This window comes from Cupressus sempervirens, chromosome 3, assembly GCF_028749045.1.
Source record: "Cupressus sempervirens isolate cs-2001-9-10 chromosome 3, ASM2874904v1, whole genome shotgun sequence".
Classification (NCBI taxonomy): Eukaryota; Viridiplantae; Streptophyta; class Pinopsida; order Cupressales; family Cupressaceae; genus Cupressus; species Cupressus sempervirens.
Window position 1 is genome coordinate 557,692,671 of NC_143120.1, and position 15,007 is coordinate 557,707,677.

The window sequence follows — 15,007 nt, forward strand, 5'->3', positions numbered from 1 at the left end:
ATTTTTAAGATAGAACTTTCCAAAAAGTAAAGTAAAACATGGAGGTATATAGACTACACAACTTGACAAACATTTTGTGTAAATAGGCCCCAAGGAATCATCAGCAGCAGATGGGATTTGCAACTACACCGACTTCGTAAGTCTTCAGATTACACTGTTATAGATAGGCATGTTCAGATCATACGGAGCCTCAATCTGTAAATTTTCATGTATGCTAAACCATAAATATGCATCAGCAAGGGGATACAGAAAGAGATGGTAAATTTCTAGAACAGCATTTATTATTTATGCATGACTACAACACAAACAAATGTGGTGTAAAATATTCCTGATTGCATGATATGGTTTCAGCAATGTTAACAACTTGGGATCATATTTATCACTTAATCTGTCATTCCCTTGATACGATCCTCAATTACATAAGCTATGCCCAAATTAGAAAGCCAAGAGGACATATTCATGAAGTTGAAAGAATTGAAGCCAGACCTATACCACCATTTTCAGCACCAACGCCTTCTTTCTTAATGCTACCTTCCAACAGCCTGCAGAAACCAAAAACAGTTCAATTTCTGTCAATACAACCACGAAACTAGGCTCCTATGGTGCACAGTGACTGAGAAATAAAATAAAATTATCACTGTCCAAGCACATTGAAAAGCAGATGTCAAATTACACCCCGCTGACCATTTTAGCAGTGTTTCCCAGGTATATGTGCCCCCCATTTTTGGGAGATGCATCTCCCAGTTAAGAATGTCAAGGGGGATACCAAGCCTTCCCAACATCCGAGGGACATCCTAACATCCCTGCACAAGTTGATATTTAACACAAGGCCTCCAAACAAATAAAATAAAATAAAAATCTTATATATCTCTACTGCCCACTGTGATTTCATTATTTCTATTTGCATTTCATCATTTTTAGCTTTTCTGTTAGCAGACAAGAAAATTCTGAAATTGACAAGAGGTTAATCAAAACAAAGAGGAAAAGGGAGAAGGTATGTAACAAATTCTTGACTTCATGATTTTTCTTTCATTTTTATTTTTTGAAGAGCCTTTTATTTGAACTTGTTCATACTTGCAAACCTGCCTTTTTTTATTTAAATTATTTTTGTTTGTTGTATTCATTTCCAAAGTCAAGATGGATTTATGAAGTGTCAACGATGATATTGATTTGCAACACGAAATTGAAGGGGGAATTTCTTATGGGCAGCCAAAGCCAAATTGGCTAAAGCCACAAATAGTTCAGCTGAAAGTGCATTGAAATCCAATTTCCCTATAGAGCTAATGGCACACAATGCTTGAGGCCAATTTAACAAGAAAAATCTGCAATGTCCCCTTCCTGGTTAACTTGGAGATTCAGGACAGTTCACTTGAGTTCTCTCTCCTCACTATGACCTACATTATTGCATACCCCTTTTAGGCTTACACAAGGTATGAATGGTGTGTAATATCAGCTATGATGATGCAGAGTATGAGATATCGATGATGCATGATAGCCCAAATTGGTGTGGAGCGTAGAATATCTTCCTTCCTTTGTTGTGGTTTGACTTCTGTGATTTGTGATGATCCCTTGGTTCTTTATTTCTTTGACAATATTTGATTTGATATGTTTTGATTTGTTACTGGTCTTTGTTCCTCTCTGTTAAAGTTTCAGACTTACAGCAATTTCAAAATTAATTTCTTATGCAGATAGATAATTTCTCATTATTTATTTGCACACAAAGCAATTCTGACTCGGAGATGATTTTCTTTCTTATAAGAATCAGTAATTTGCAGAAGCATTAGAATATATCAACTTATTGGAACATTGATAATCTCAAAATTTCTGGTCTTCATAGATAATTGATTTTGTTCTTCTTCATTCTGATTCAATATACAATGTTCCACCTACAAGCCATCTTGACCAAATATCTGAATCAGATAAAACACAGTCCACGTTTGATCAATTATCTGATATTTTCAGATGTTTCTGAGCATTCATAATATCTGATCTGAGAATAGTTATGGTTCGATCTCCTTTGGATTATCTGAGTTTTCAAATATAGTAGTCTGAGAATATCGATCAATCTTCTGAGTGTTTGAACAAGTTTTCTCTGCAATTGTTCACACTGATCTGAGACTATATAATGTGTTGCTGTGTATCTTCATATACATGTAAAGTGTCTCTCTGAATGTGATGTTGATGATAGGATCGACACAACATATATACCTCCGTTGGAGTGGTATGAGGTTTCAAACAACGTAATTAAGAGTTGCACATGATTGATACTATATTTATCACTTATAATTAATGTTTTAACTATGAACAGCGAAAGTTTGAGTCTAATACCATCGACTTATATTTGTCATTATGTTGACTGATTGTTAAGGCCATTAATTGCATAATGACTTTATCAATATTTGCTTGATATTAGAAACAATGATCAAATAGAGGATATCCTAGATAGATGATTAATGTTGATCTCTATTATAATAATCAGCCAGTATGATAATAATGTTCAGATTTGACTGTTACTGTTGATGATAATTGTTAGAGAAGTGAAATCATAGTCATTAAATGATTTACACAATTAATGAGTAAGAAGGATTTAAAGAGACATCACTGTGAATTGGATATGTAAGCCTCCTGAAGCTAACTTCAAGAATCCCTCTTAGCTACGGAGGCTTCCATATTAGGTTAAATTATATTGAACGTATCATTATGGTTCCCCATAAACATCAGAATGAATTCTCCATATAATATGTTATCAGTATCACCTCATGTGATATTGAACATTAAATATCTATCATTATGGCATGTTCTTCGGATATCACCTCATGTGATATTGAACATTAGATATCTATCACTATGGCATGTTCTTCAGATATCACCTCACGTGATATTGAACATTAGATATCTATCACTATGGCATGTTCTTTGGATACCACCTCATGTGATACTGAACAATGGAATCCACCATAATGAATTTCAATAAATCTACAAGTAATGGACATCAAACGTCATTGTGAGATTGTCGCCTCACAATGAAGATAACATATACAAGAACAAATCAATGAGTTAGATAACATTGTACAAGTGACTTATCATTGTGAGATTGTCACCTCACAAAAACATTCATATCACAAATGCAAGGAAATCAAGAACTTTCAATTAAATGAATAATACATTAGTACATATACAACATATATAAGAACAAATCAATGAGTTAGATAACATTGTACAAGTGACTTATCATTGTGAGATTGTCGCATCACAATGAAGATAACATATATAAGAACAAAGACATTCATATCAAAAAGGCAAGGAAATCAAGAATTTTTCAATTAAATGAATAATATATTAGTACATATACAACATATATAAGAACAAATCAATGAGTTAGATTTTGGATCTCAGTCAGGGCTTCATTTTCTACCATACCAAGCTTACCTTGAAAATATTCTACAAACTTTCTGAAATCCTGATAGTGGAGATCAAATTCAATATGATAATGACAATATGTTTCAAACACTTTGTTTTTCCTCACATCATATGACTTCGGTCTTTCAAACAACGTTTGCCCAATCTCTATATTAGGATTTTAACTACACAATAAGACTAACATTTCATGTTGTGTTGTGTCCAACCAATTTTTTGTATGATGTTTATTTTTATTAGCTTTAACGTCATGTCTGATAACATCTCTAGTGTTTGATGAAGGACGAGTAATATCATTCCAAAATGATATGCCCAAATTCTTAATTCCCTCCTCAATCCTATCAAAACGAGGCTCTATTTATAATAGCCCAATTACCTTCCACTCAAACTTGATTTTTGAGAGAGGCTTGGTGAGAATGCATGTCGTTTATTCTTCAGTACTGATGTATCTTAACTTAATGGCATTCCTTTGTCTCTAACATAGTGATGCGTGATCTCTACAAGCTTTGTTCTATCATGAAACATAGGATTTACAAACATCTTTATACATCTTTTATTATCATAGTGAATGAAAGTGGGCTTTGAGAGTTTTCCAAACAATCTTGTAAGAAGTCTTTAGAGCCAAACTGCTACTTGGGTTCTCATACTATTGAAAACAGACTGATACAAGTATGAATATGTGTTTCAATCATTGTTTTGTCACTGATGTCAAACCTGCTACTTTCTAGTAAAACAATTGCTTAGATGATTTGAATACTATCATTTGTTTGATTGATGAAGAGGATTTGATCAAATGAGGTAACAATAGCACCTAGACGAAAGGTTGAGCTATGATATGGAAAAGGAGTACAAGGATTAGTTAAGACAATGATATTATAGTGCATTAATAATCTACTTAAGGTTGCAAATGATGGATACACTGATTAAGTTCAGAAGAACAAGTTAAACGAAGTATGTCTGTCAAGCTTAACAATCTACACAGTAGGTGCTGAGCAAAGTTAGTGTAAGCCGAGCGGAAAATCAGTTGGAGCTAAGCAAAGTCAATTTCAGTATAAGCCGAGTGATACAGTGTTATCTGAGTACAGTTTAGTTGATGTCGAGCACTAGTAAACTTTAGTTCGTGTCGAGTATTTTGATAGTGGATGTTGAGCAACATGGTATGTGCTGAGCATCAAAAGCAAGTTCATGCCGAGTGTTAGCATTATGAGAAAGATCGTGAATTCGATGAATCTGAGCCGACAAGTTTGATTTCTTGGATTGTGTGAATCATGTAGAAGATAAGCTTGATGAGCTGGTGGCACAAAATTCAAGATGAACCGTTTTGAAGCGAAGTCAAAGAAGATTGAAGAAGAAGTTTCTAGAAGGGAATGAAATGAAAAGATGGGTAGATTCATTGAATCCTACCTAATCTAACCTAACCCTAAAATGGACAAAAGAGGATGAATGATAAAAGATCTTAATTCTCTTTTTATAGAGATGGTTGGTCAGAAGCAAAGGTTGTCATGTGTGAGAACCTAAGGAAGACAAGGAGTCTAGGGTATTGCTTCATTCAGTTACCTAAGAGAAAAGATTGCATTGGTAAGCAAAGCGAGAACGCTTAAGGGTATGGATGCATGAAGGGTGAACAAACTATCAGAGTTGAAGTGTGTGAAAGCCAAGTAGAATGGAGGATTGAAACAGAGATCTATAATCTGCAAAATGGAGTTGTAAGTTGTTATCAGATCAAACATTAATGTTACTTTCTAATCATTGTATCAGTCTAGGGTAAATCCTTTAGATTAAGGTTGACTTAATAGTCATTTGTAAATCCTTTAACTCGTTGACATTGCAAGTGAATGATCTAAAGTCCTCTAACAAGGCTCACTCCTAACAGAGTGGTTGAAATCCTTTAACCAAGTCACATTTAATAGTATGCATTGTAACCTTTAATAGGATTGGCCTTTCACAGGGCATCACTTCAGAATAGTGAGAATGAGTAGCATGTTACTAGTGGTTTTTCCCAAATTGGGTTTCCACGTTAAATCATTGTGTCAAATGTGTTATGTTTCATGTTTACATTTCTGTGAAGTTGATTTAACAGTAACCTACAAGTTTAAGTGATTGTAGGATCTAATAGATGCATGCATGATGAAAATGTTTTATGGATATGGGTTCACTAAGTTGTGAAAAGTTTTAATTGTACATCTAGATCTTTGATTTTAAAGAATTCCAACACATACATGCTGCAATATATTCGGCTTTGTGGAGCATTGTGCAACTAGACATTGTTTCTTGCTGAACTAAGAAATCATAGCTGAGCCTAAATTGAAACAACCAGAGGTGCTCTTTCTATAAACAATGCAACTTGCACAATCAGAATCAGTGTATCCTTGCCAATGTAACCAAAATATCTGAGCCGAAATCCAATTGTGCCTTGTAGATATCTCGAAATATATTTTGCTGTAACTACATGTATTTGCCTCGATTCACACATAAATTGACTAAGAACATTTATTGCATAACAAAAATATGTTCAAGTATTTACCAAATACATTAGGGACCCAATAATTTCCCCATTGCTAATTCTGAATCACTTGTCTATTCTTTTAATTTCTGCAAATTTGTTTACATAGGTGTGAACATGGGTTTATCTCATTTGTATGGCTATGGTGTACTTTCTCTAACTTAATATGATCTCGTCAGATTTCTGCCATACTTCTATCCAAAAATAGTGAAATTATCCAAGATCATTCATCAAAATTTCAAAGGCTAACTCCTGCTTACATTTGAAAATAAGATGATCTTCGCCTATAAAATGTAAATCATTAACATAAAGTACTAGGATTAATGTTTCCCCAATAATTACTTTGAAGTACAAGTTTGAGTCTCCATCGTTCTTGGAGAAACCCAAGCTCATTAGATAGGACTCAATCCTCTCATACCAAGCTCGTGGAGCCTGCTTGAGTCCATACAATGCGTTCTTTAGTTTGCAAACATGAGTTTCCTTTTCATGCATAATGAATCCCTCAGCCATTCACAATATACTTCTTCAATTACACAATTAAGGAAAATTGTTTTACATACATTTGATGAATCTTCCACCCTTTGGATGCAGCAATAGCAATGATGTTTCTGATAGATGTATATTGAGCAAGAACAACAAAGATTTCTTCATAATCAATCCCTTCTTTTTGTGAGAATCCTCTAGCCAGATATCTAGCTTTGTGTTTCTCAATGCTTCCATCAGCAGCATGTTTAATTTTTGAAGAGCCATTTAGAAGAGACAGCTGACTCTTTTTTTGGTCTAGGTACTGAGTCCCAAATATTACTTTTTTTAATTGATTGGTACTCTTCAGTCATTGCATCTTTCCAAACTCCCTGACTAGTGACTTCCTCAACACTAGCGGGTTTTGAGTTAATGATTTGACTCATTAATGCAGCATAGCTAAAAAACTTGTGTGTTTTCTTACTTTCCCTCTATTTCCCTTTAAGAGCTGCAAAATTTTCAGCCTCTTGTATTATTTTCTTGCCCATAAAGGCCTTTTACGATTTACTACAGCGACTCTAGGCCCATCAGTAGGATCTACTTGTTCGTCATCTTCTTTAGGTTCATGATCCTCCCTCTAAATCTTAGGAGTATGGTCTTCTTCCATGTTTCGGGGAAGTTCTTGATCTTCACCTTATGTCTCAAAACTACCCTTGGATTTTCTCAAGACAATATCTTCTTCAAATATCACATCCCTACTTTATTAAATGGATTTGTATTATGCTATATATATCCTGTAAGCTTCAGAAGAGCCAACTGACTTTATTTTTGGTCTAGGTACTACATCCCAAATATCACTTTTTTAATTGATATTCCTTTCTTACTAGAAGGTTCTAGCTTGGTTATTTTATCTTTGGATATGTGTATGTAAACTGAACATCCAAATATTCTTGGGTGATTTACATCTGGTTTCTTTCACACAAATGCTTCCTCAGGTGTCTTGCTATTCAGTTCTCAATGACAGCTTCTATTCTGAATATAAATAACAGTTCTAAAGGCCTCTGCACAAAATGAAGTTTGAAGAGTTTGATCATGAATCATGGCTCTGGGTGCTTCCACAATAGTTCTATTTTTTCCTTTCAACTACAGCATTATGTTGGGGATTATAGGGAACACAAAACCCCCTCTTAATCTCAACATCAATCCAGTAATTCTGAAAGTTAGTCGACGTTTGCTCTCCCCTATTATCAATTTTCAGGATTTTGATCCTCTTTTCAAATAGTTTAACTAGAGCTTTAAATTCCTTGAATCTCATTAGTGCTTCATCAGATTTTTTACTTTTCAGAAAAGGGATACATGTCTTTCTAGAGTAATAATCAACAAAAAATTTAATACAGGAAACCAATGAAGGAAGCAGTAGACATAGGACCGCATAGATCTAAATGAATGAGTTCAAAATTCATTTGGCTCTATTTTCACTACTATGAAAAGTACCTTTAGTGTTCTTACCTAATGCACACCCTTTGCAGCTTCCTTTATGCTCATGGGTGAATTTTGGTATACCGGTAACCATCTTCTCCATAATGGGCAGCGCACGAAAATATAAGTGGCCCAATCTTCTATTTCAAATTTCATAAGTGCTAGATGAGTCATGAATTAATGCTTGCGTAGCGATTGTGCAAAGTCTATAAAGGTGACCAGGACAAACTCCATTAACTAGATGAGTCATGAATTAATGCGTTAGTAGGGATAGTGCAGTCTATAAAGGTGACCAAGACAAACTCCATTAACTTTAGCTATCTTGATATTAGAGTTATTTGACCATATAAGAACTTGGCCACTTGCAAATGCAATATGATATCCTTCATCTTGCAAGGTGGAGACGGAAACAAGATTTTGCTTGTTTCCTAGAACAAATAACACATTATTTAATTGCAAGAAGATGCCAGAATTTAATTTAAGAGAGGAGGTCCCAACTCCCTCAACAAAACAATTGGAGTCAACATGGAACAAAGCCACTCAGAAATTGCTCCCAAATTGCTGCTGATAGTTAGCAAAGAATGATGACACCCCCTCGATGCTCTAACATCACACTATAATCTCCGTGGAACGCTAACTTTTATGGCCCATGTGTGGATAATTCTCAGAACTCTGGCTGCAACCCAATAGTTGTCCTTTCGGCTTCTGAATCATGGCAAATTCAAAACCAGTTAGCACCAACAATCTAATATATGTTCCTTTGCCATACTGGTGAAGGCATAATATGTGTACACAGATGATCGATCAATATGATTGGGACAATAGCTTCATTGATTAAGCATAATATCTTGTTTCGCAAAAGATGTCAACAAGAAATTTGTGATTTCAATATTTCAAGGCATCTGCTTCAAAAATAATGTGTGTTACACATGAATATGTGACAGCATAAATCTACAGCAAATCAGATGCTCTTGAAGTTGCAAAAGAAGATTCGATCTTTGAAAAAAATGAGTGCCAAGTAATCCATTAACATCATGAGGAAAATATATGAAGAGCGATTCTTTATTGGAGATCCACCTGATTGGCCAAGACTTGTTAGGAAATGTGAGAAAAGACAAGTTGGAACTGGTTGGTTTTTGTATGGAACAAAATAATATAGCAATTATCACCCATCTTGCTACGCTCAATGTTCTTAGAAATTTGGAGGATTTATTTAACCACGTCCTTTCTGAAATGGGTACTGGACTGTGCACAAGCCTCGTCTAGGCACATTAAATTGGAGGTTGTAGTTGCTTTGACTAATGCAGTCTTTTGTACCAAACATGAAAGCTTATGTGCAGTGTGTGCCAGCTAGTTGAAAACCTGAATTTGATGTCATCTATTAAAACACCATTCTCTCAAGTGAACATTAGATATGACAGATGAGAAATGTATTTGGAATGGGAATCGAACGTTCACCCTTCCATCATTTTGCGACATAAATCAATTGAACGGAGAGATAAGGGAAATAGAATGTGGAGTTTCAAACATATCTTCTTATACCGTATTATAACCTTACCACGGTGGAAGATTCATTAAAGCATTGTACATGAATTTGAAAATGGACAACAGGGATTAATACAATGGTATACCATCATTCAAAGCATCGTGAATATAGAAATGGAGAAACCACGTAGACTGAAAATAAATGGATTTGTCATAGTCCACTTGGATTGCTCCCTCAACATCCAAAGTTCTAAATATATATAAAATCATATTTTATTTTTCATATGGGGAAGACATTTGAGAGAGAATCACATTCAGTGAAGGAGGATGTAATCAGTTAATAAAAGATGGGAAGATATGATGGGGAGAATGGCCACAAAGAGACATTTAAACATGGAGTAGATTACAGGCAGTAAAGACCGCTAAAATAAAAAATTAAAAGTTTCCCCGATGACTTCTTCATTATAACACAATCCTCACCTCTTCAATGATCAAATGGGGATTGACCCGTAAGTGTTATGAAAAATTGTTGCCACATACACTGCCACATTGGAAAGGGTCTCCGAGAGACAAGGATACAAGAAATCGAGGATGAAATTGAGATAATTTGAATTAAAAAGGTAAAAATATTTTGATAAATGTCATCATCTTGCATATACCAAGGAAAGATAATTGTTTAAACAATAAACACTGATATATGTTAAAAGAATAATGACATAGCACATAGGGACATTACCAAAATTACTAATTCTATACTAGATTTAAGGGATAAAATAATTGAACAAGGTTATAGAGGTTGCGGGTTATGCAAAAAAAGTAAGAAATGGCATGGAGACATTACATATTTAATACCAAACAAAATGCCACGTGGGCAAGGAAGGACCCACCATTATTAATCGGACAGAAAGGTGGAATGAATAGAAGAAGAGTTGATAGCACATATGAAACTACAAAGAAAGGGATGACGTGGAGTGCCAATGGCAGAGTTGTAAGGAGAAAGAAATATATAAAATGCAAAGGCTAAGCATCAGATAGGAAGGAGTTATCAGTGAAAGAAAAATTAATAAGAAAATAATGAGACATACATGATAAATCATGGTTGGTCGAATATGAAGGTGACAAAGATAAGAGCAAATCAGTATAAGTTGGTCTACCATAAAGGTAAAGTGTCAATATAAAAAAGTGATTGAGTTTTGAAAGTCACAATCTTTGTGTGAAAAGAGGAATTCAATTTGAAATCCATGCTATATCATACGAGGTGGATATTAAGAGGAAGGGTGCTAATAAAAGAAGGCAACAACTCATATAATCACCACATTTGAAATGAATTTATAAGTATTTAATATGTCACTCATGATAAAAGAAGATAAAGAATATAAAGTCATGAAGGGCCACCAAAATCAAACCTGAAATTATAGGAGATCAAACAAGTGAGGTATGTCATGTAAAGATAACATGTTTTATTAATAAGAAATTTGTTTTTATTTGTTAAACGAGTTATTATGTAACTTTTCTTATATATATAGAAGATGGAATATATGCTTGTATATTTCAATTAGACATTTATCTAAACTATTATTTCTCTTATTTTTGTATTTCTATACATACTATATGAGATATGTGCCTTGATCTTTTCCTCCAAGAATGTTATTGCAAGAAGAGGGAGATTGAGATTCAGAGGGAGCCTAACATGTTATTAAAGGCAACCTTGAAAGAGAGGGAGAAGACTGGGGATGTTATTTAGTTAACCTTCAGTGAACTAGTAACGTTGAGATGGATTCTCTAGTGTTGATAGCATAATTTTAGTGATAAGGAAGGAAGTATGAAATGGGAATCTAAATTCAATAAATAAGAATGTACATTTACTGTCAAAATAAGATATTCATATTAACTACAACCTTAAACAAATCGAGAGTGAAAATTTAATTTAAATTATTACAAAAGGTGCTAGGCACCGTGGGCCCACCTTTTGAGAGGAAACTTACTAAGGAGAGGGGTCATCACAGTGGTAGTTGAGATAGGAAATATGTGATTTAGTTGAACAAACGTTTTGTCAATAGGGTGGATATACATTGAGATCTCAAATAGATTACAAGCTTACTCCTAAAGAAAATTGGTAGAAATTTTTGGACTCCACAAAATGAAATAAGTGGAAATAATAATATTCAATGTTTCCACTATCTAACTAGCTCATCAAGGTCTCTAGCTCATCAAGGTCTCTAGCTCATTTTGGGCAAGGGCAACACAAATCCGTTTGGATAAGTGGATCAAGCATTGTCTAAGATCATCTTGAATAGACAACCCGACAATTGAAGAATGTCTCGGTTGGGAAGGAATCACTGGGCCACACATAACATGAGAGCACGGATATGGGTTGATTTAGATCCAATATTTTGATCAGTTTTTTTTTGGTTACTTGCAGAGGGGTAGATCTTAGATTTGGGGCAATGAACACGAGAGATGATGCCGAAGGAATCCGCATTTCATCCGATGCAAAATTGTTCAAAAATATAAGAATGAGTGGGATTTTTACATTGTGGGAGGAATAATAGTCAATGTTCCATTACCACTTGAACCTTCTTTAGAAGGGAGATGTTCCATCCTCATATAATCTAAGAAGACAATTTTTTAATCTTCATGTGCAGACAAGTATTCTTTTACATTTATCTACTTATTGTAGTTTCTCTCTTATTTGTAATTTTATACATATTATAAGGGTTATTTGCCTTGATCTTTTCCTTAATGTTTGAGGATATTCTTACAGGAAAATAAGGTTGGTACTTTACATATGCTACCAAATATTGTGTAGACTCAATCTAATGATACTAGCTCCAAAGACCTTAATGATCAAGATGGATAAAGTGAGGCTCTTGAAGCAAACATCTTTGATGATTGAAGTTATGAGATTCTTCTACATTAAGAGGAAGTATGACACTTCTTCAAAGGTAACGCAAAAGCTTAGAAGATTGATTCTCAGAGGGAGTCTAGAAATACATGTGGGTAACTGCATGATTTTGATGGGCCCACTCCTATTTATATCATGAGGAAGTGATGACTTATCAGCAGAAAATTAGATATTGGATTCAGAGTGAGTTTAACAAGAATCGTTGGGGAAGAGAGTCTCTAAGGGGGTAACTACTAGACCTGACTTCCTCGGATCATTGTTCAAAGGGAGAATTTTTTGAGGTGCAATCCTTTGTGAAACTCCTTTATGAGGAGAAGTTTTAAGTGAAACTCCTTGTAATGCATTCTTCTCTATGAGAGAAAATAAAGTTGAAAGTCTTTTTACCACCCTCTGACTGGGTTCATGGTGGTTGCTATTTCACAAATGATATGTAATTAAAGGTGACAATCTTTCATCAACATATATAAATAGAAGGTAACCATTATAAGATGATGATCTTATAAATGGTAGACCTGTTATCATGATAGATTTCATTAAATTGTTGCCCCAAAGTGTTGGAAATCATGATAACGAATAGATAGAAGGTAACCATTGTAAGGTGGCGATCTTATAAATGGTAGACTTGTTATCATGGTTCTTTGGGCCGGATTTTTTCGGACACCATGATAACCAACTTATCATGGTTCTTTGGGTCGGATTTTGCCGAACACCATGATAACCAACTTGTTATGGTTCTTTGGGCCAAATCTCGCCGGACACCATGACATAGTTATTACTATAGACCACACACTTAAGGCGGTGTTTTTAAGTTATGAAATTGCTTCAATTGTGTGTTATGAAAGGTGAGAAATTTAGCCTCATGGTGAATTGAATATCATACCAAGATGATATCTCTTCATATTCTTGAAAGCATAATGTGTTCTATAAATCCTCCCTAGCTAAGAGGGAGTGTTAAGGTTATAGCTACTGTCGGATTGATTTTAACATGAGATACCTTGTTGATGGTAAATCATCTTTAAGATAAATATCTTATATATCTAATATAATATATATTATATATATTATACATTATATATTATTATACAATAATATAATAATATATTACATATATGCTTAACATATTAATATTACATATACGGTTATTTATATTACTATTATATTAATATGTTAGCTAGTGATGTTTAACCGTAGAGACATGTCTCCTCTATTATATATGAGTCCTCAAATCTGCATTTGGAAAATAATCAATACAATGGCATTATTAGTACATTTGCAGTGATCCTAGAAACTCAACAAAAAGTGCTTGATAGAATAAGAATCAATCTTAATCATTTTCTGTAACAGTTTTACCAACTTCAAAGAAGCTTGGAACTTCGGATTTTGTTTATACTGACTTGCACAGTGACCAAATTTATTGCAGTTATAACATCAGACCTTTGTCATGTCCCTTCTTCTTTTGGATATATGGCCATTATGGAAGGAATTGGCTTTCTTGCTTTTGAAATGATTTTTCTAACTTTTCTTCTTTGAAGATTTTGATGTTAGTGTATGGGTGTCTATATTATTAGAACCTTCGCTGATTCTTTTAGTAATCAATCTTGATTCCTCTTGTATGCAATCTTCCTTTCGTCAATCGAGCTTAGTAAATTTTGATCTTGCACTAATTCCTTGGAGGAAAGATTCCCACGAGTTAGAAAGTCCATTTAGAGCCAACATTGACAATTCCTTACTATCAAAAACATGACCAATGGTGGAGAGGATGTTTCTAAGCTCTGAGATTTTCATAAAGGAGACTATTGATTCTCCCTTGCCCATTTTTATATGATGCAATTTTAGTTTTAATGAAAGTGTTCTGTTAGTGTTGTTGATTTCATACATATGATCCAATGTTATGAACATTTCTCTAGCAGTTTGAAGTTTGGAGATGATTGGCACAATGTGATCCTTTACAGATTCTACTATCATCCTGTTTGCCTTAGTGCTATTTTTCTTCCATCGTAATAATTTTAATTCATTTGTGGGTGAACCACTATTATCTAACACAAAGTTATCCGGATCATTCTCTTCCATGATGTGAAATTTGAAGCACCTTCAAACCTACCCTCAACCTTTAGTCTGTTTACCATTTTTAAAGTAAAATATTTCAGAAGTAAAGGAAATCAAGTTTTTTTCTTAATTGCTAATTATATGTCTGAATTTTGATCTTTTTAAACCTGCTCTAATACCATGTTAAAGTCTAAGACTTATAAAAAAATTAATTATGCAGATAGATAAGTTCTGATTATTTATTTGCAGACAAAGCAATTCTGATTCAGATGTAATTATCTTTCTTATAAGAATTAGTAATTTGCATAAGAAGTAGAATATATCAACTTCTCTGAATAATTATCATCTCAGAATTTCTAATCTTCAAAGGTAATTGATTTTTTTCTTCTTATTTCTGATCCAAATAGAATGTTCCACCTGCAAGCCATCTTGACCATATATCTGAATCAGATACAATATGCTCCAAGTTTGATCCATTATCTGATATTTTCAGATGTTTCTGAGCATTTGTATTTTCTAATCTGAGAATAGCTATTGTTCAATCTCCTTTGGTCTATCTGAGTGTTTGAATATAGTAGTCTGAGAATCTCGATCAATCTTCTAAGCGTTTGGACAAGTTTTCTCTGCTATCGTTCACACTGATCTGAGACTATATAATATGTATTGCCGTGTATCTTTGTATTGATGTAAAGTGAGTCTTTGAATGTGAT

General features: G+C 34.0%; 1 protein-coding gene across 2 annotated transcripts in view; it reads right to left on the bottom strand.

The window, feature by feature from the left end:
* Positions 1–256: 256 nt before the first annotated feature.
* Positions 257–15,007, bottom strand: part of LOC149567641 (uncharacterized) — a 68,699-nt gene continuing 53,948 nt past the window's right edge. The window contains exons 3-4 of one of the 2 annotated variants that reach the window (XM_089820895.1): positions 685–803; positions 257–542 (exon numbers count right to left, since the gene is read on the bottom strand). In XM_089820895.1, coding sequence (XP_089677021.1) covers positions 689–803 — 115 coding nt within the window. In that variant the 3' untranslated portion in view covers positions 257–542; positions 685–688. The remainder of the gene's footprint in view (positions 543–684; positions 804–15,007) is intronic. The other variant, XM_089820894.1, reaches the window with a different exon arrangement.